Raw genomic sequence first — 19,135 nt, forward strand, 5'->3', positions numbered from 1 at the left:
ACTGGAACTGAAGAAAAAGTATAATAGATATTGAAAAGATAAATACAAGTTGAATAGTTGAATGTCTTGTCTTCGTTTTAAAGTTTGAATGGTGGCTCTATGTGAACGTATGTTGAAGTAGTAAGAGTTTAAAAATGAGTAAGTTGAATGAGAATTTGAAGGGTCTCCCCATTGAAATACATGGGAAATTTTTGTTGAATAAAGTTGAATAAAATTAAAAATATAAATGTTAAAAATGAGAAAAATACAAGCAATCATGTCCAAAAGAATAGGAATCTAATGGTGTTTGAATGGTTTTTCTAAGTTGAACGGTTTTGAAGGAGTAGGCTTTCAAAAAACGTACGGAATAGATAATAATAAAATAGAAGAATAAAGATTAGAAGAACAATACTGTGAATGCTTTTCAAGCATTCACACTAACTAGAAAGTGCATTTTCTGAAGAAACTGCAGTGTGAATGCTTGAATCTGAATGTATGCACTGAAATGAATTAATTGCTGAATGTTAAGTTAAAAATCTGAATGAGCTGGAAAATACAGAATTTTTAACCTGAAAATAAAAGTGCAGAACTTTTGAAAGCTGATGTTCACACAGAAGAAGTTGGAAAAAGCTAAGCATGTTTAAAATGTAAATAATAAAAAGATGAGTAATGACAAAAGAAAATTTAGAGTCAGAAAACCTCTGAATGAATATTAAAAGTTCATATTCTTCTAATTGAAATGAACTTAAAAGATGAACAAACATTCTGCAGAAAATACAAACTTTAATATACAGCATGATGTTTTTCAGACATATACACATGTGTATATCATGTTTAATAGTATTACATACATCAATTTGTTTTGTATGTCATAGAAAATAACATAAAAATCTTAAGTCATATTTTACAGCTTCTTTCTGAAAAGGACTGGTAGAATAAAGAAAAATAACTAAATTAAATAACTAAATAAATAATAAGCAACATATGAAATACATGAAAATTCAACTTTTAAAACCACAATCCTGAACCTTTAAATTGTGTTGGTTTCTTAGAACATGGCTGAACAGCTGTTTCTATCGGTCTACTTAATCTTCTGATCTGTCTACACATCTTTTTATTACTCATTCTTTTTTTATGTTTTAATGTAAACAGAGTCCACACAGTGGTAAAAGAGAACTGTATAGAGATTTGTGAGTAAACTCAAATGAAAGCCTAAGGTGGTGACACAGTTTAACACATGCAAATAATCAAATAAACACATTAGTCCTTTTTGTGAACATGGATAAATAAGTATCAATACAGCATTGTTCAGCCATGCCACTAAATGCTTTTTTACACATTGTTTTAACCTGGGCTCAGACACAAAGTCCCAAATTTAGTTAGTCCCTGACTTTGAGTTGTGGTTATGACTAATTATTATACACAAGGCTTTATCTATCTAAACTCTAAGGACACAAATATGAAAAAACCTATACTTACCAGCTGATACCCCACACTACACACTAGGTGTGCCATGTGACCTGAAACTTTGGTACAAAATCATCATAATCATTCTGTTAACACTGTTTTTTAACACTGTTTGTGTTGCTGTTCAGCAGTTTAAAATGTTTTAGATTGGATTACATGGAATGAATTTGAATTTTCTTGGGGGTTTTTGTATGTGTTTCGTTCTCAGCAGATTTTTTCTTCCATACTGTTGAATTCCAGTTACCACATTTCTGGTCATATGACATCCCAAGAGCCCACTTAAAAAAATCCCCACAGTTAATTCAACATTAAAACAAAATAAAAAAAATGTTAAATAAATAAAGGTTTGCTCTGTGATGAAATATTAAATAAGCATACATTGTACAGAGCACTAACAATGAAAACAATCCTTTAGCCTGTTGATCAGAGAGAGGCAGTCATTGTATCCATTTAAAACCTGTAATCACAGAGCACAATGTTTCTGTGAAACTATGAAGTCCCATATGATCCTCATCACGTCCAGTGACTTCAGAGTGGATCCTCCCTGTCATCCGGCCAGTGTTTGATGTGTGGCAAGCAGCACAGAAGCAGGATAGCTGAGGACTTTAAAAGAAGAGCAGAAAACGGGAACATATGTAGTTGTAAATGTAAATATCAGTGATACTTGTCTTGTCAAAGGGAATAAAATAATGAAAATGTTAACTTACACACTCATTTAGAGAGGATCTTGACACTGCACAGAGGAGGCACAGTCAGTCTGACAATGATGGTGATCTCCAGGGATGTTTTCCTGCAGCAACATTCCTGCCAACTGGCCATATGATCCAGAGTAGTTGGTTTGTAATAAACAGAAAGGTGTATATGTTAGGTAGTGTGCACTCAGAGCTGGTCCTAAGAAACAAACACATCCTGTAATAAACTGAATACCTGTAGTAGTGCTGCTGCAAATATGAAGCCCTTCTATCATGAGTGGTTTCAAAGAAGGTGTTTTGGAGGCTCGGTCACAGAAACTGTGCAGTCTGTTCAGTCCTGAGTGTCTCAGCTCTGAAGGGGATGGATCACAGAGGGAAACACCTGAGTACAGACATTACAATACACTCTAACACTCCTAAGGTCAAGTGAAAACACAATTTAAACACTTTACAAAGAATGAATACATGTTTTCATGGAAATTATGTCATTAACCCTTTTTGTTGTGAGTAAATCTCACCGACTGCTTGTGGGACAAGCTAGAAGGAGGACTTATCACAGAATGTCTCCTGTGCTCCAGATGTGAAGTCTCACGCTCTGATCGTACGGCGATGAAGATGGTGATGATGAAGCCTCTCTGATCTGTGGCATTACAGTTTCTAGCTGCTATGTGCTTCACACTGTTGGATCTTACATGTGAAGCTTGGAGAAGACACAGGAGGACTGTGTCTCTCTTAAAAAAGAAAAAGGGAAACCTAACACCCCCCCCCCTCAGCTCCCACCGTAACCCCCCCCCCCCCCCCCCCACTCAACTCCCCAACCTCACACCATCCAATGTCTATACAAATGTAGGGTATCAGCTGGTAACAGAAAGCAAGTGTTACATATGTACTACTTATGTAACACTGCTGAAACATTTCTGGCCAGAAATGTGCAGTTATCAACCCAGACCCACCCTGATGATTGCACTGGCCGAAACATGATAAAAGCTCATAAAAATGTATGTTTCATCGAAAGATTTGTCCAAAAATATAATCGTATACTTTTGAAAAAGTTTAAAGTTTATAACAAACCAAAATAATAACATTTTTGTAAATAGTATTTCAAAATAGAGGCACACATAAAGTGGCTTAACTGTCATTATTGCTGTAATTAGGTTTGTTTGTTTGTTTGTTTGTTTGTTTGTTTGTTTGTTTGTTTGTTTGTTTGTTTGTTTGTTTGTTTTTTTAAAAAGCAACCTTTAGTCATTATTGTTCTCTCAGAAACAATGAAGAAGCTGTTGAACATTTATGTGTTGTGTAGGCAATCCTCTGGTCCACCCTCCCTCCCTCCCAGCCACAGTGAGACTGGGGCAGCCTGGCAGGATGTTGAAGCCTGGCTGCAGAGAGGATATGCCTACACTATTCATTTTAAACTGCTATATTTGATTTTTCTGACATTTATAGGTTACTGTTAGTGAATTTTAGATTTTCTGTGATAAATAAAATTGTCATCTTTTACTGATATCATTACTTAATTCATGTAATTGTATTTTATGTAAACAATTCAACCATTATACTGCAATGCAGAGCGTCAACTTTTAAATATCGCTCTACTTTCTTAAGTCATTCAAAAATATAGATATTACTTACTGTATTCAAAGATCTAGCTCATGAATCATCACAGGACAATACACAGTATACTGGGTCATGGTAACTATGGTAGGTCTTCATAACTCCAGAATGGAGACATCGATCTGACTGAGAAATGAAAATTAGGTCAAGCAGTGTGTTCTTCTCTGTGGTAGGGGCAGTGATGACCTGTGCGTATCCCCTAGACTCAAACAGCTCCAGGATTGGTTTGTTTGCACTGGATAAAACATTCTCATTAAAATCACCACAAACTATGATGGGATGACAGTCCATGATCTCCAATGAGTCTAATAGGCTTACCAGGTTTTTCAGGAATGGCCTCAGAGTGTAGTCTGGAGGTCTGTATACAACTGCAATCAGAGCACTGACTGGTGCTTCAACCTTTAAAGCCAGAAATTCAAGGTCAGTTACATTATGGATGTACTGTTTTTCATGCACTTGAATGTCACTTTTCACATAAACAGCAACTCCACCACCACTTCTGTTAGCCATCTGGGGAAAGTTTGTGTAGGACAGGTGTCTGTTGCGTTTGAACAAATTGTAATTTTCCAAGTGGAGACTCTCTGCGACAAAAGAGCCCCGCAGGTGTGTTTCTGTTAGGCACAAAACATCTGCTAGACACAATTCATGGTGACTTTTGATGTCATTAATGTGAGCTGGCAGTCCCTCTGTATTATGATGAACAATGGTGAAAACCTCTGACCTGCTCAGTGTTTGCCTCACGTGTAGAAGAGGCATCATGTCATCAAGGTTGGCTTGTCTCATGTTCTCAAGCGCTGCAGTGATTTCTGGGTTGGTGAATATTTTTTTCTCCTCCATATCAAGAAGATACAGTCCACTGAGAGACGTCACTCTACTGACAGCTACGTAGGCCATGCCGGGCTCAAAAATGCTCTTAAGAGAGACAACAGCTGATGTAGTTGTCATACCCTGTACCTTATGTATTGTACATGCAAAGGCCAGCTTCACTGGGAACTGTCTTCGTACCACTCCTTTCTGCTTCAGATTCTCCTCTGCTCTCTCAATGTACACCATGTCGTCTGCTGGTGTGCGGTTATTCTTTCCAGATGTCTCATTATCCATTTTAAGTCCAAGCTTGATGATGTGTTGGTCGTTTTCAGAGTGAACTACTCTAAGTAGTATTCCAAAAGCTCCATTAACCAAACCATTTTGTATGTCAATGTTTCTGGTGAGCATGACACGAGCTCCTTCTGCAACTTTCAGTGTGTCTGGTAACTCGTTTTTACCTCCTTTCAATGGTCTGTCTTGAAGTGCCATTCTGCCAGTTCTAGGATCTTTTCTATAATCATCTGCATGGATGTCAATGATATGAGTGTGGAGCAGAGCCAGTGTTGCAGAGTTGTGTGCATCCACTTCTTTATTAGTTGCAAAAATGTGCAACGCATCAGTTGGACAAAGGGCTGGTTCAGTTATGGCCTGTAACAACAAATTTCTATCTGCTTCGCAAAGCTCATCCAACTTTCCTTTCACACGAATTCTGTTCAGCATCTCTGCAAAGACAACATCATCTTTCTGACGCATAATCTCAGTCAGAGTGATCATCTGAAAATGCTCCCGCCACAGGTCGATCTCAGACGGGTCGTGCACACAGAGAGGTTTAGACTGTCGCACTGGGGGTAGCTGATAGAAGTCTCCGACAGCAATGACTGACATGCCTCCAAAGGGTCTCCGAGTCCCTTTGATCTGTTTGAGTCTTGCATCTACATATGCAAACAGATGTCTTGACACCATAGACACTTCGTCAATGACGATTATTTCAGCATTCAAAAGTTCTGATCTGACTTCATCCAGCTGATTGCCAAGTCCCTGAATGGGAGGTTTTAAGCTTCTAGGCAGCTTGAGAAGAGAATGCAGTGTTGTTCCAGAAATGTTAAAAGCTGCAGTCCCAGTGAAAGCAGTTAACAGGACAGTGGGTTTTGATATGTCAACGTCGTCTGCATATCTGGGCACTTTGCTCAGTATCTTAGATGCTTCTGAGTAGATGCATTTGATAAGATGTGATTTTCCTGTTCCAGCACCACCATTAATATAAAAGAAAAACTGCTCTGGATTTAGAGCACAGACTCTTTTAATGCACCAGTCTCTAACTGCATAAAATATGCAGGCTTGCTTCTTGTTCAGATTCTGAAACATCTGACGTAACAATGTGGGATCAATAGCAGGGGGTTCCCTGATGGCTCTGACTTCTGTTGAAGCATCAGCCTGACGGCTGTAGTCGGGCACATCTTCCTGTTCATTTTCATTGTCTCGCTCTCTTTCTTGTTCGACAAGTGGCAACCTTACGAGATCTGATTCAGGTGCCAGATTACACCATTCGTCAGTCACACCTCTGTTCTGCTCATATTCCTCAACAGCGCTCTCGATCTCCTCACTGTTTTTCTCATATTTTTCTCTGTTTCTTTTGACAATGTGTTGCACGTACTCAAGATGGTCAGTACCTGGTAGCTGTACACAGCCAGCACCATAGAAAGCCTGATAGGTTGGCAACGATGGTGTTTTCAGTTCGTGGTCTGAACGATGAGGAAGGTACAGTTTAAGCAGTCTTCCGTAATATTGCTCTGGATGTTTTTCTTGTGAGCAGCGGTGAAATCTGATGATAGCAGGCTTATTGTTTTTGCGCCTTTGCACAAACCCCATCTCATTGAGAAGGGGCAAAACATCTTTACCTTTTTTCTGTTGGCCATAGACAATCCTGCAAGTAGCAGCAAAGTCTGCCATGCACATCTCCTCATACTCTGGTGTTTCAGGTCTGGCTTTGTATTTGTCATTCAAAGATGTCATCCAAACATTGGAAGACTCAGGTGTTGTGTTGTCCAGAACTGACAGGGGACGACTCATTTTCACAGGATTATCATCAGTTGGAATGAATATTACAGCACGTGAGCATTGCTTCATGTGAAGACCACATGCACGAGCAACACACTCCTGTGCACTGATCTCTCGCTTCTTTGAATATGCCTGCATGACGGCTCTCATTTCATCGCACTCATTTACACTGTCTTTATGGGAGTTCTCAATGACAGTTTTCAGGTACTCAGATAGCCCGCCCTCTTTTTTTGATATATATTTCATTAAATAATTTGCAGCACCAAAAGCATCTAAAACAAAGCTTATGTCGATATTACTGTTCCAGGCTTCAAGCAGATGTGGATTATAGCCGTTTATCCAAGAGTCTTTTGGATCACGCTTTAGTATGATCGTACTCCTCATGTTCATTTTATTCAGGTATCTCTCATATTCTGCATGTGTCAACTTGCATCTTTCCAAGAGCTGCTCTAAACTCATGGAAGCAGTTTCAGGTTCATTCAGCAGCTGGTTCAGTGGTCTGAGCTTGTTCTTTGCCGTTTCTACTTCCAGTGCATCATCCTCACTGGGTCTTGTGATCATTGTCTCATTGCAGGGTGGTTTGGGAAAACCAAAACGGCACCCGGAGCTTAAACTCCTAAAGCACGTCTTTGTGTGGTTCTTACTGTGTTTTTGCACTTCTGTTACTTTTTTGTACAGTTCAGGTTGTTTATGTGGATCAGGCAGCTGAGCTGTGATGTATTTGTTTATAAAATCAAGAACAGTTTGCTCATCATCCTCCTCAAACACAGGAGCACCTTCTACCCACAGGAGGCAGTGTATGTGTGGGCTTCCTCTGTGCTGAAACTCAACTCTGTAAAAGTAGTCAATGACTTTGCCAAGTGGCTCTGCGGGAGATAAGAGTAAATCTCTGAATAATGCTTCAACTCTCTTGTCAAACATGCGCATTGTTGTGACAGGATTGCTTCTCAGGATGTCACACTTTGCTGACCAGTCGAGTCCTTCAAAATTCACTTGTTCACCTTGCTGCCTTGTTATTGCCTCGATCACTTCAGGCCAGCGCATTTCAGCAGCTGAAAATGTGCAAAAGAACGTGGGAGTTCCCAACTGTCTGATCATGGCAAAAAGATCTCTTGTTGTTTTCTCCCAATAGGCTGGGGTTCCTCTCAGAGGCTGCATGAATCTCACTGCATCTTTATTTCGCACCAGTTTCTCCACCTCATGTTTATCTTGTAACATGCCTGAGGTTATTTTTCTACCATCTCTGGTCAGAGGCTTTGCCTTCCTTAACTGTACTGTCATGCTGGATGTAGCCAAGTGTATTTCAGTCACAAACTGTGCAAAGAATAAATAGTTTGTGTCTTTGGCAAAACGATCATCAATGCAGAAAAGTCTTGATTTGAAATACCCACTGGGGGATACTTTGATCAGCCTTCTTTCATCAAGTGTGTTTTGGCCTGTAGGAAACTGCACAGGGAAGGCCATGGCCTCCAGTTTAGGTGTTTTGAAAAAACTTATTGGATTGTTTCTCTCTGCAGGAGCAACAGAGTAGATTCCTTCACTGAAACATAATATCTCCTCAGCCACATCAGGGGGCTGCAAACAGGACTCGAGTGCAAAACCACCATTAGTCAGTCCATCTGCTTGCTCTGAATCATCTCTCATCTGTTCATGCGATTGTTCACCATCACAGGGTAACATGTCAATGTCCTGTTCATTTATATTTTGTGCTTCACTCAGTGCATTTTTCTCACAGCTGTCAATTTCCATTAAATCAGCCTCATCATAATCGTCCTCATTCATGTTTTCATCATCATCATCCTCATCATCTTCATCAGGAAGAGTTGGATCACACAGCTCAGCATCATCTCTGATGCTCACATCCTTATACTGTGGATGAATCTGCTTGAGTTTATGCAGTGCTTGCACAAGTTTAGACCAGCTTACAGTCTGAAACAGCTGATGACCTTTGTAAGACAAGCGTCTCTTCAGTTTTATTCTCATGACCTGAGAATTAATTCTCAATCGAGGTAGTGTTTCAACAGTTTCCTGTACCTCTGATGGGACACAGACCACATTTCCTCTAATTGCTCTTTGTCTGCCTTTGGGAAGAGGAATGATCTTGGCAAATGGTATGCACTTGGCTATGAGATGTCTCTCCAGTATGTTGAGATCAGAAAGTTCAGCTGGAATATCAGCAAGATCCAACTTATTGGCAACAGCAAGTGCTGGCATGGATCCATTTTTAAGATGATCGTGGCAGGTGTGACATATCCACTCTCTCTTTCTCTCATCAGGCACTTTGCACTGCTCATTTCTGCAGTTTTCATCACAAACATGAACAAACTTTCCTGTCAAACATGTTGCAACTACTTGTGGGTTTTTGACATACTTTGACCTTGTGCAGGGTCGCACTTGGTTTGGAAATGAAGCCTTGAAGCATACAGTACATGGGTATGATGGTCCAGCTTTGATTTGTGATTTGAACACAGATATGGCCTCGTTGATCACACTGTTGTCACTCTCTTGGGTTTGTCTGTTCACCCATCTGTATTTCCTTTTTATTTTCATTGCACATCTCATGTTGTGCATAATCCTGAATGCAAGATTACTTTGATACCTGTCTCGCATTAGTTGTTTCATTAGTTGTCTGTGTCTTACTCTGAATGCATTGTCACGTGCATAACGCTGAGTCACTCGAGATCTCTGTCTCTCTCTGAATTCAGGGTTTTCTTGATACCTTTTAGTTATATAGTTTTTTTGTTTTTGTCTAAATTCAGCATTGTCACAGTAGCGTCTTTTAATATATTGTTGTTGTTTCTTTCTGAATTCATCGTTCTCACAGTAGCGTCTTTTAATATATTGTTGTTGTTTCTTTCTGAATTCATCGTTCTCACAGTAGCGTCTTTTAATATATTGTTGTTGTTTCTTTCTAACTGTAGCATTCTCAGAAAAACGTTTTTTAACATATTGTTTTTGTTTCTTTCTGAATTCATCATTTTCACAGTAACGTCTTTTCATATACTGTTGTTGTTTTTGTCTAACTTCAGGATTGTTTTTATATGTCTCGCTTGTGCAAGATTTTTTCTTTTCTTTGTAATCTTTATTTGAAGCATACTTTTGTTGTTCTCTCCTTTTTTGGTTTTCTTTTCTCTGATTTCTGGGTTTCTCTGATGCCATTAATCTTCTTTTCATTTTGTGCCTTTGTTGTTTATTAACTTTTTTCAGTTTTTGTAAAACTATATCAGAAAGGTCACAGGCAGCAACATTTGTTATGGCAGCATTTGATTGACATGAAAAAGCATCACTTGATGGAAGGAAACTTAATTCACTGCATAGTTCTTCAGTTGGTATATTAGGAGGTTCATTCTGATCTTCATATGATGTGAACTGAGTCACGTGGACTTCTTTTTGTTTCACCGGTGGCGTACAAATGGACATTTGACAAAAGATGTTCTCAGTCAGATCAGTCGTTGTGTTTCTCCTTGGAGTAGAGGAGTTTGCTTCATCAACAGTTGTATCAGAGTGAGTAGATGCCACAGCAGTGGCAGCTGTTGGTCTGCAGACTGTGTCTGTGATAGTATCACTCAGGTTGACTGTGCTCATAATGTAGAACTGCACAGGCTTCAGTTCATAGTTACAAGAGGGTGATATCTCCATCATTTCATAAGAATCTTGGATCCTCTTAATCATGTCACTGAGGAGTGTGAATTTCAGCATCACTGCTGTACCACGATTACGTGACTGTAGTAATAGAGGAAGACCACTGGGTGTTCTGGAGTGTGGATCAAAGAAACCATATTTGCCTGATGTGGATCTGAACACTGCGATACACAATCCACTCATAATCAATAAGGCATACTGCACATCTGACAACAGGCAGCTCAGTCCTGCTTCTAAGCTGAGAAAGGTATCTACTGCTTCCTCTGGAGGTTCTTCAAATGTCCCATACCGGGAAGGCTGTGTCATGTCGACATCATACATAGACCAGCGAGCATCAACTTTGTCTGGCAGCTCATCGGTAGCCAAATGAATATTTTTAGGAAATCTTTTCTTGGCCTCTTTGTACATCACATCACCTTTATCCAAGACCAGATTAAGGTCAGCTGTAGTCATGTTTTCATTCTCATGAAGGAATGCAAGAAATGTGAGTGAGTTGCATGTGCACTGCTTGTTTCTGGAGTCTCCATATTTAGGATGTGCCTGGCTGTGAGATGCACAGACAAGTGTAATAGAGGGCTGGTTTTCAAGGTTCACTCTTTCTGCATGAGATGGTCCTGCCACATCACTGTGACAGCCTCTTTTCAAAAAGTCAGCATAACCCACCTGTGGGGCACTTGACACCTCATGTTGTTCATTAACTTTATGCTGCAGTCCACTCTTTACAGCATCAGCATAAGATACCTGTTGTACATGTGCAGGAACATGTTGACCTGCCTGTTTGACACTGTCAGAATTGGTCTTTGTAGACACACTGTCTTCTGCAGAGCTCTGAGGAAAATCAAACTCAGCTTGTTCACATGTTGGTACTTTGTGAAACTCATGAAACTTTTTCCAGCGTTGTTTTGCAGCTTGTGACTTTTTCTGCTTCCTTGGCATTTTCACACACCTGCAAGTGTTTCTTAGTCTTTAGAAAATATGTTCACAAGATAAGAGTGGCACACACCAGGAGATGTTGTCTTTGTTTTTATATTTCAGTTTTTATTTGTCTTAAACAGTTGTCTTTCGTTTGACAGTTTGTTCTTCAGTTGAGAGAATATTATGCACTCTCTTTATTGGCTTGGCATTTTTCAGCAGCAAGCCAAGAGTGAAAAACAGGTAGAGAGAAAATTTAGAAGAGAGAACAGGCAGAGCAGGAGAGACACGGCTGGGAAATCACAATCAAACCGTGAATTAGTTTTCTTTGTTCAGTTTGTTCTCAGGTAGAGGCAATATATGCACTCTTTATTGCTTTAATGGCTTGGCGTTTTTCAGCAGCAAGCCAAGAGTGAAAAACAGGTAGAGAGAAAATTTAGCAGTGAGAACAGGCAGAGCAGGAGAGACACGGCTTTAAATCAAACCGCAGATTTTTCTTTGTTTGTTCAGTTTGTTCATAGGTTGAGGCAAAATATGCACTCTTTATTGCTTTGTTGGCTTGGCGTTTTTCAGCAGCAAGCCAAGAGTGAAAAACAGGTAGAGAGAAAATTTAGCAGAGAGAACAGACAGAGCAGGAGAGACACGGCTTTAAATCAAACCGCAAAAGGATTGTTGGTTTGGCAAAATTTCTCACAAACCACAGAGTGAAATACAGATGGAAAGAAGGCAGAGACAATAGGTGGAGCAGGACAGAGGATAGAGGGGTTGGGGGGTTGGGATGTGAGAGAGAAGACTGGAGATCTGGTCCTTGTTCTTCTTCTTCTACACACTCTGAACAAAAAACAAGAAAAAAAAAATAATTTTATTAAAATTATATCACATGGTAATTGTATGAACTAAATGTGACTACTGCAAAAGGACAAAACAAATATTCAAGCTAAACTGTTGTCGGCTGCCATGTGCAAAAAGTTGCATAATTGGGCACTTTTTAAAACAATAAATATTTAATTAAATTCAGCAATAATATTTTTAAATACAAATATGATTGAGTGAATCATTAATTAATCACATGTAGTGTGACTACAAAAATGTACGAAAAAAATATTTTAGCCCAATTGTTAAGCTGCACTTATGTGTATTTATTATAAAATTGTGTTTAAAAGGTCTAGCACAAAGTTTGAACCCATCACTTTACAGCTTATATTAGTCATATAATTTTTTTATTTTGGTCTACTTCTCTTACAGTATGTGCACACCTACCAGGCAAAGCACAGTGTCAGTCAGGTTCCTGAAAGAAACGAGAAATAATACGTTAGTTGTCTGTACAGTGTTATCAGACTAACAGAAATACAAAGCCCACACGACATGATACACTGAACTTCTAGTCAGCAGGGTAATTATAGAGTAATATAGCACACCAACTGATACAGCAGTCATTTTACAATTCAAACTAGTTAACTGAAGTATTGCCACTTATGTAAGGCTACTGTTAGACTGTTACTAGCCTTAGCATTGCTGCTAGCGCTAGCATTCCGGCTAGCATTAGCACTTCAGTTAGTGTTAGCATTGCAGCTAGCGTTAGCATTGCAGCTAGCGTTAGCAATGCTGCTAGCGCTAGCAATGCTGCTAGCGCTAGCACTCTTACTGTTAAAACTGAGCCACAATGGCAATAATAAAGCTAATTTCTTACTTTTGTCTCACTGACCGGCAAGAAATATCACAGGAATATTATTTTTGTCAGTTAACAACTGCTAAGGCTAGTGTTAGCACTATAGCTAGCGTTAGCATTGTTGCTAGCATTAGCATTGAAGCTAGCGTTAGCACTGCTGCTAACAGCAAAACGTAATAAACGTATATAAATGATAGCGAAGGTTATTCTTTTTTCTTTCTTTCTTCTTTGAATTGTTTTTAACTCTGTTGGACTTGATATGTGAGTTTAAATGTCAAACATGTATTTTTTCCATCATAAAAATAAAACACTGCAGTACTGAGTGTACTGTACTTACCACAGCAGAGAGCAAAGCGGAATGACGACAGTTGGTCCAGTGATAGGTTAAAAACAGATGAGGCGTTCAGGTGGTGCTTGGAAATTTGACCATCAGTTTGAACAGCAATAATGAGCATATACATGTCTGTGTGTTGGTCTCTGTGTGTGACAGACATAGAGAGATAGAGGGAAAAAATACACTATACTAGTGTAAAAATTGGTCCTTTTTGCCCAAGTATAAGCGAATGAGTGACATACAGAAAAACAGGGCAACTGGCATTAAATGAGCAAATAAAAAGTATTAAATCTTGAACTGTTTTGTGGGTTTTATTTTAAGACTACTTTGAGTGTATTCGTGGGGAGATAAACTATACAGACTATAAACAGAGACATTAAATGAGATTAGGTTAGTTAAACGTTAGTTAAAAGGTGGGGAAATTAACTACAGACCGATAGATGCTGAGAGCTTTAATTATCCAGTCAGAAAGGATGATTTTGAAGTCATCAACTGACTCCAACTGCCCAGATCTGAAAAACCTTTGTGCCAATCACAATGCTCTACTTAGTTGGCATATACTAACTAGTGACAAACTATTAATCTGTGGCAAAACCCTGTCAAATCTGTCTTATTGTACTTTTGAAAAAGTTAATCTTACTACAATCTAACATTTTTAGGTTTAACCTTGGCAGAGTGAGAGAGAGCTCGTTAAGCAGGCAGATGTGAGCCTGGTTGCTATAGTGACAATGGCTCCATACACACGACACAGACATGCACCTCACTTTTGCTGCTTAAAATGAACAGAAAAGTCAGGCCGAAACAAATCATTCCCATATGAAAAGTACAAGTCGTATTGACGAAATTCTTTCACCGTGAGCGACAGCAATGTCTAGTCTACTGAATTCTCAGTTTTCATGCCTGTGGAGTTTATTATATGGACGTGGTGACAGTGGAAAGACACCATGCTCTTCTGATTTTCAAAAGAACCTTCTGAGCCATTTTAACATTAGAGTCTATGGAAGAGTTGGAGGGAGGAGGCTGTGCATTGGTGACATTTATGAAAGAACCATAACACCTAGGACAATAGTAAACACATTGGATGAAAGAGGACAGCCATGGCTACGTTTTGAGGGTAAAATGGTGGCTGTAGAGCAAACGCTGTGGACACAGCAGCAGTTTTAAAAAATATTTTAAGATTAATTTTTTTGCTCCTCTCACTCTAGCAGTTGAGCTCTCTCACTCTAGCCCCAACATTCCGTCCCATACACACCCATTATAAACTCTGAAACGGGTGAAAAAACATCATGAAACTTAAACTGGAACTGAAGAAAAAGTATAATAGATATTGAAAAGATAAATACAAGTTGAATAGTTGAATGTCTTGTCTTCGTTTTAAAGTTTGAATGGTGGCTCTATGTCAATGTATGTGGAAGTAGTAAGAGTTTAAAAATGAGTAAGTTGAATGAGGATTTGAAGGGTCTCCCCATTGAAATACATTATAAATTTTTGTTGAATAAAGTTGAATAAAATTAAAAATATAAATGTTAAAAATGAGAAAAATAGAAGCAGTGTTGTCCAAAAGAATAGGAATCTAACGGTGTTTGAATGGTTTTTCTAAGTTGAACGGTTTTGAAGGAGTAGGATTACAAAAAACGTACGGAATAGATAAAATATAATAATAATAACTAGAAAGTGCATTTTCTGAAGAAACTGCAGTGTGAATGCTTGAATCTGAATGTATGCACTGAAATGAATTAATTGCTGAATTTTGAGTTAAAAATATTGAATGAGATTTAAAAAAAACAACAAAAAAAAACGAATTTAACCTGAAAACAAAGGTGCTGAACTGCTAAAAGCTGAAGGTTACACAGAAGAAGAAGTTGGAAAAAAGCTGAAAATGTTTTAATTGTAAATTAGAAAAACCTAAGAAATGAGAAAAGAACATTTAGAGTCAGAAAACATCTGAAAGAATATTAAAAGGTCATATTCTTTGAATCACTGAATGACTAAAATGTGATCCCTCCACTTGGATCCACACAGTTTAAAAAGTTTACATCTCTGAGCTTTGAAAGACAAGATGTTGGAAAGAGAACAACGATGGCGACGTTTTGAGGGTAAAATGATGGCTGTAACACTGTGGAGACAGCAGCAGTTGAAAGAGAAGTGTTTCAGATGAATCTTGGCAGAGTGAGAGAGAGAGCTCGTTAAGCAGGCAGGTGTGAGCCTGGTTGCTATAGTGACCGCACCCAATGGCTCCATACACACGGACACAGACATGCACCTCACTTTTGCTGCTTAAAATGAACAGAAAAGTCAGGCCGAAACAAATCGTTCCCATATGAAAAGTACAAGTCGTATTGACGAAATTCTTTCACCGTGAGCGACAGCAATGTCTAGTCTACTGAATTCTCAGTTTTCATGCCTGTGGAGTTTATTATATGGACGTGGTGACAGTGGAAAGACACCATGCTCTTCTGATTTTCAAAAGAACCTTCTGAGCCATTTTAACATTAGAGTCTATGGAAGAGTTGGAGGGAGGAGGCTGTGCATTGGTGACATTTATGAAAGAACCATAACACCTAGGACAATAGTAAACACATTGGATGAAAGAGGACAGCGATGGCTACGTTTTGAGGGTAAAATGGTGGCTGTAGAGCAAACGCTGTGGACACAGCAGCAGTTTTAAAAAAGATTTTAAGATTAATTTTTTTGCTCCTCTCACTCTAGCAGTTGAGCTCTCTCACTCTAGCCCCAACATTCCGTCCCATACACACCCATTATAAACTCTGAAACGGGTGAAAAAACATCATGAAACTTAAACTGGAACTGAAGAAAAAGTATAATAGATATTGAAAAGATAAATACAAGTTGAATAGTTGAATGTCTTGTCTTCGTTTTAAAGTTTGAATGGTGGCTCTATGTCAATGTATGTGGAAGTAGTAAGAGTTTAAAAATGAGTAAGTTGAATGAGGATTTGAAGGGTCTCCCCATTGAAATACATTATAAATTTTTGTTGAATAAAGTTGAATAAAATTAAAAATATAAATGTTAAAAATGAGAAAAATAGAAGCAGTGTTGTCCAAAAGAATAGGAATCTAACGGTGTTTGAATGGTTTTTCTAAGTTGAACGGTTTTGAAGGAGTAGGATTACAAAAAACGTACGGAATAGATAAAATATAATAATAATAATAAAGATTAGAAGAACAATACTGTGAATGCTTTTCAAGCATTCACACTAATAAAGATTAGAAGAACAATACTGTGAATGCTTTTCAAGCATTCACACTAACTAGAAAGTGCATTTTCTGAAGAAACTGCAGTGTGAATGCTTGAATCTGAATGTATGCACTGAAATGAATTAATTACTGAATTTAAGTTAAAAATCTTGAATGAGATAAAAAAAAAAACCCCGAATTTAACCTGAAAACAAAAGTGCTGAACTGCTAAAAGCTGAAGGTTACACAGAAGAAGAAGTTGGAAAAAAGCTGAAAATGTTTTAATTGTAAATTAGAAAACCCTAAGAAATGAGAAAAGAACATTTAGAGTCAGAAAACATCTGAAAGAATATTAAAAGGTCATATTCTTTGAATCACTGAATAACTAAAATGTGATCCCTCCACTTGGACCCACACAGTTTAAAAAGTTTACATCTCTGAGCTTTGAAAGACAAGATGTTGGAAAAAGAACAACGATGGCGACGTTTTGAGGGTAAAATGATGGCTTTAACACTGTGGACACAGCAGCAGTTGAAAGAGAAGTGTTTAAGATGAATCTTGGCAGAGTGGCAGAGAGAGCTCGTTAAGCAGGCAGGTGTGAGCCTGGTTGCTATAGTGACCGCACCCAATGGCTCCATACACACGGACACAGACATGCACCTCACTTTTGCTGCTTAAAATGAACAGAAAAGTCAGGCCGAAACAAATCGTTCCCAAATGAAAAGTAAAAGTCGTATTGACAAAATTCTTTCACTGTGAGCGACAGCAATGTCTAGTCTACCAAATTCTCAGTTTTCATGCCTGTGGAGTTTATTATATGGACGTGGTGACAGTGGAAAGACACCATGCTCTTCTGATTTTCAAACGAACCTTCTGAGCCATTTTAACATTAGAGTCTATGGAAGAGTTGGAGGGAGGAGGCTGTGCATTGGTGACATTTACGAAAGAACCATAACACCTAGGACAATAGTAAACACATTGGATGAAAGAGGACAGCGATGGCTACGTTTTGAGGGTAAAATCATACCTGTAGAGCAAACGCTGCGGACACAGCAGCAGTTTTAAAAAAGATTTTAAGATTAATTTTTTTGCTCCTCTCACTCTAGCAGTTGAGCTGCCTCACTCTAGCCCCAACATTCCGTCCCATACACACCCATTATAAACTCTGAAACGGGTGAAAAAACATCATGAAACTTAAACTGGAACTGAAGAAAAAGTATAATAGATATTGAAAAGATAAATACAAGTTGAATAGTTGAATGTCTTGTCTTCGTTTTAAAGTTTGAATGGTGGCTCTATGTGAACATATGTTGAAGTAGTAAGAGTTTAAAAATGAGTAAGTTGAATGAGAATTTGAAGGGTCTCCCCATTGAAATACATGGGAAATTTTTGTTGAATAAAGTTGAATAAAATTAAAAATATAAATGTTAAAAATGAGAAAAATAGAAGCAGTCATGTCCAAAATAATAGGAATCTAACGATGTTTGAATGGTTTTTCTAAGTTGAACGGTTTTGAAGGAGTAGGCTTTCAAAAACGTACGGAAAAAGAAAATATAATAATAAAGATTAGAAGAACAATACTGTGAATGCTTTTCAAGCATTCACACTAATAAAGATTCGAATAACAATACTGTGAATGCTTTTCAAGCATTCACACTAATAATAAAGATTAGAAGAACAATACTGTGAATGCTTTTCAAGCATTCACACTAACTAGAAAGTGCATTTTCTGAAGAAACTGCAGTGTGAATGCTTGAATCTGAATGTATGCACTGAAATGAATTAATTGCTGAATTTTGAGTTAAAAATATTGAATGAAATAAAAACAAAACAAAAAAAACAACCAAATTTAACCTGAAAACAAAGGTGCTGAACTGCTAAAAGCTGAAGGTTACACAGAAGCAGAAGTTGGAAAAAAGCTGAAAATGTTTTAAATGTAAATTAGAAAACCCTAAGAAATGAGAAAAGAACATTTAGAGTCAGAAAACATCTGAATGAATATTAAAAGGTCATATTCTTTGAATCACTGAATGACTCAAATGTGATCCCTCCACTTGGACCCACACAGTTTAAAAAGTTTACATCTCTGAGCTTTGAAAGACAAGATGTTGGAAAAAGAACAACGATGGCGACGTTTTGAGGGTAAAATGATGGCTTTAACACTGTGGACACAGCAGCAGTTGAAAGAGAAGTGCTTAAGATGAATCTTGGTACAGTGGCAGGCAGAGCTCGTTAAGCAGGCAGGTGTGAGCCTGGTTGCTATAGTGACTGCACCCAATGGCTCCATACACACGTACACAGACATGCACCTCACTTTTGCTGCTTAAAATGAACAGAAAAGTCAGGTCGAAACAAATCGTTCCCAAATGAAAAGTAAAAGTCGTATTGACAAAATTCTTTCACCGTGAGCGACAGCAGCTTCTAGTCTACTGAATTCTCAGTTTTCATGCCTGTGGAGTTTATTATATGGACGTGGTGACAGTGGAAAGACACCATGCTCTTCTGATTTTCAAACGAACCTTCTGAGCCATTTTAACATTAGAGTCTATGGAAGAGTTGGAGGGAGGAGGCTGTGCATTGGTGACATTTACGAAAGAACCATAACACCTAGGACAATAGTAAACACATTGGATGAAAGAGGACAGCGATGGCTACGTTTTGAGGGTAAAATCATACCTGTAGAGCAAACGCTGCGGACACAGCAGCAGTTTTAAAAAAGATTTTAAGATTAATTTTTTTGCTCCTCTCACTCTAGCAGTTGAGCTGC

The 19,135-nt window shown here is 38.3% G+C and overlaps 1 protein-coding gene and 1 long non-coding RNA gene across 4 annotated transcripts; both read right to left on the reverse strand.

Annotated features, from left to right (window-relative positions):
• Nucleotides 1–795: 795 nt before the first annotated feature.
• Nucleotides 796–7,490, reverse strand: LOC143421147 (uncharacterized). 3 transcript variants are annotated; one of them, XM_076890282.1, is made up of 4 exons: nt 4,068–7,490; nt 2,374–2,488; nt 2,154–2,257; nt 796–2,049 (listed from the first exon to the last, which is right to left on the reverse strand). In XM_076890282.1, exons 1-3 carry the CDS (start codon nt 7,173–7,175, stop codon nt 2,199–2,201), a joined length of 3,282 nt encoding a protein of 1,093 aa, XP_076746397.1. In that variant the 5' UTR covers nt 7,176–7,490; the 3' UTR covers nt 796–2,049; nt 2,154–2,198. The 3 variants fall into 3 exon arrangements, 2 of the variants coding, with proteins under 2 accessions (XP_076746397.1, XP_076746402.1); XM_076890287.1 differs by lacking the exons at nt 796–2,049; nt 2,154–2,257 and having other exon boundaries at nt 2,403–2,490; XR_013100903.1 differs by lacking the exons at nt 796–2,049; nt 2,154–2,257; nt 4,068–7,490 and adding an exon at nt 2,657–2,875 and having other exon boundaries at nt 2,420–2,490.
• A 3,872-nt stretch (nt 7,491–11,362) lies between these two features.
• On the reverse strand, nt 11,363–13,981 carry LOC143421154 (uncharacterized). Its single transcript, XR_013100904.1, has 2 exons — nt 12,429–13,981; nt 11,363–11,999 (listed from the first exon to the last, which is right to left on the reverse strand). It is a non-coding gene; the product is annotated as an uncharacterized LOC143421154 (long non-coding RNA).
• Nucleotides 13,982–19,135: the final 5,154 nt, after the last annotated feature.

This window comes from Maylandia zebra, linkage group LG2, assembly GCF_041146795.1.
Source record: "Maylandia zebra isolate NMK-2024a linkage group LG2, Mzebra_GT3a, whole genome shotgun sequence".
Classification (NCBI taxonomy): domain Eukaryota; kingdom Metazoa; phylum Chordata; class Actinopteri; order Cichliformes; family Cichlidae; genus Maylandia; species Maylandia zebra.

What these genes read in the sequence shown, in the direction of transcription:
- LOC143421147 (XM_076890282.1), bottom strand. Translation starts at nt 7,175, where the DNA reads ATGATCACAAGACCCAGTGAGGATGATGCACTGGAAGTAGAAACGGCA. An exon ending in GGCCATTCCTGAAAAACCTG is followed by an intron (nt 2,489 to 4,067) that starts GTAAGCCTATTA and finishes TCCCCTTCAGAG; the next exon opens with CTGAGACACTCAGGACTGAA. An exon ending in TTGCAGCAGCACTACTACAG is followed by an intron (nt 2,258 to 2,373) that starts GTATTCAGTTTA and finishes TCATATGGCCAG; the next exon opens with TTGGCAGGAATGTTGCTGCA.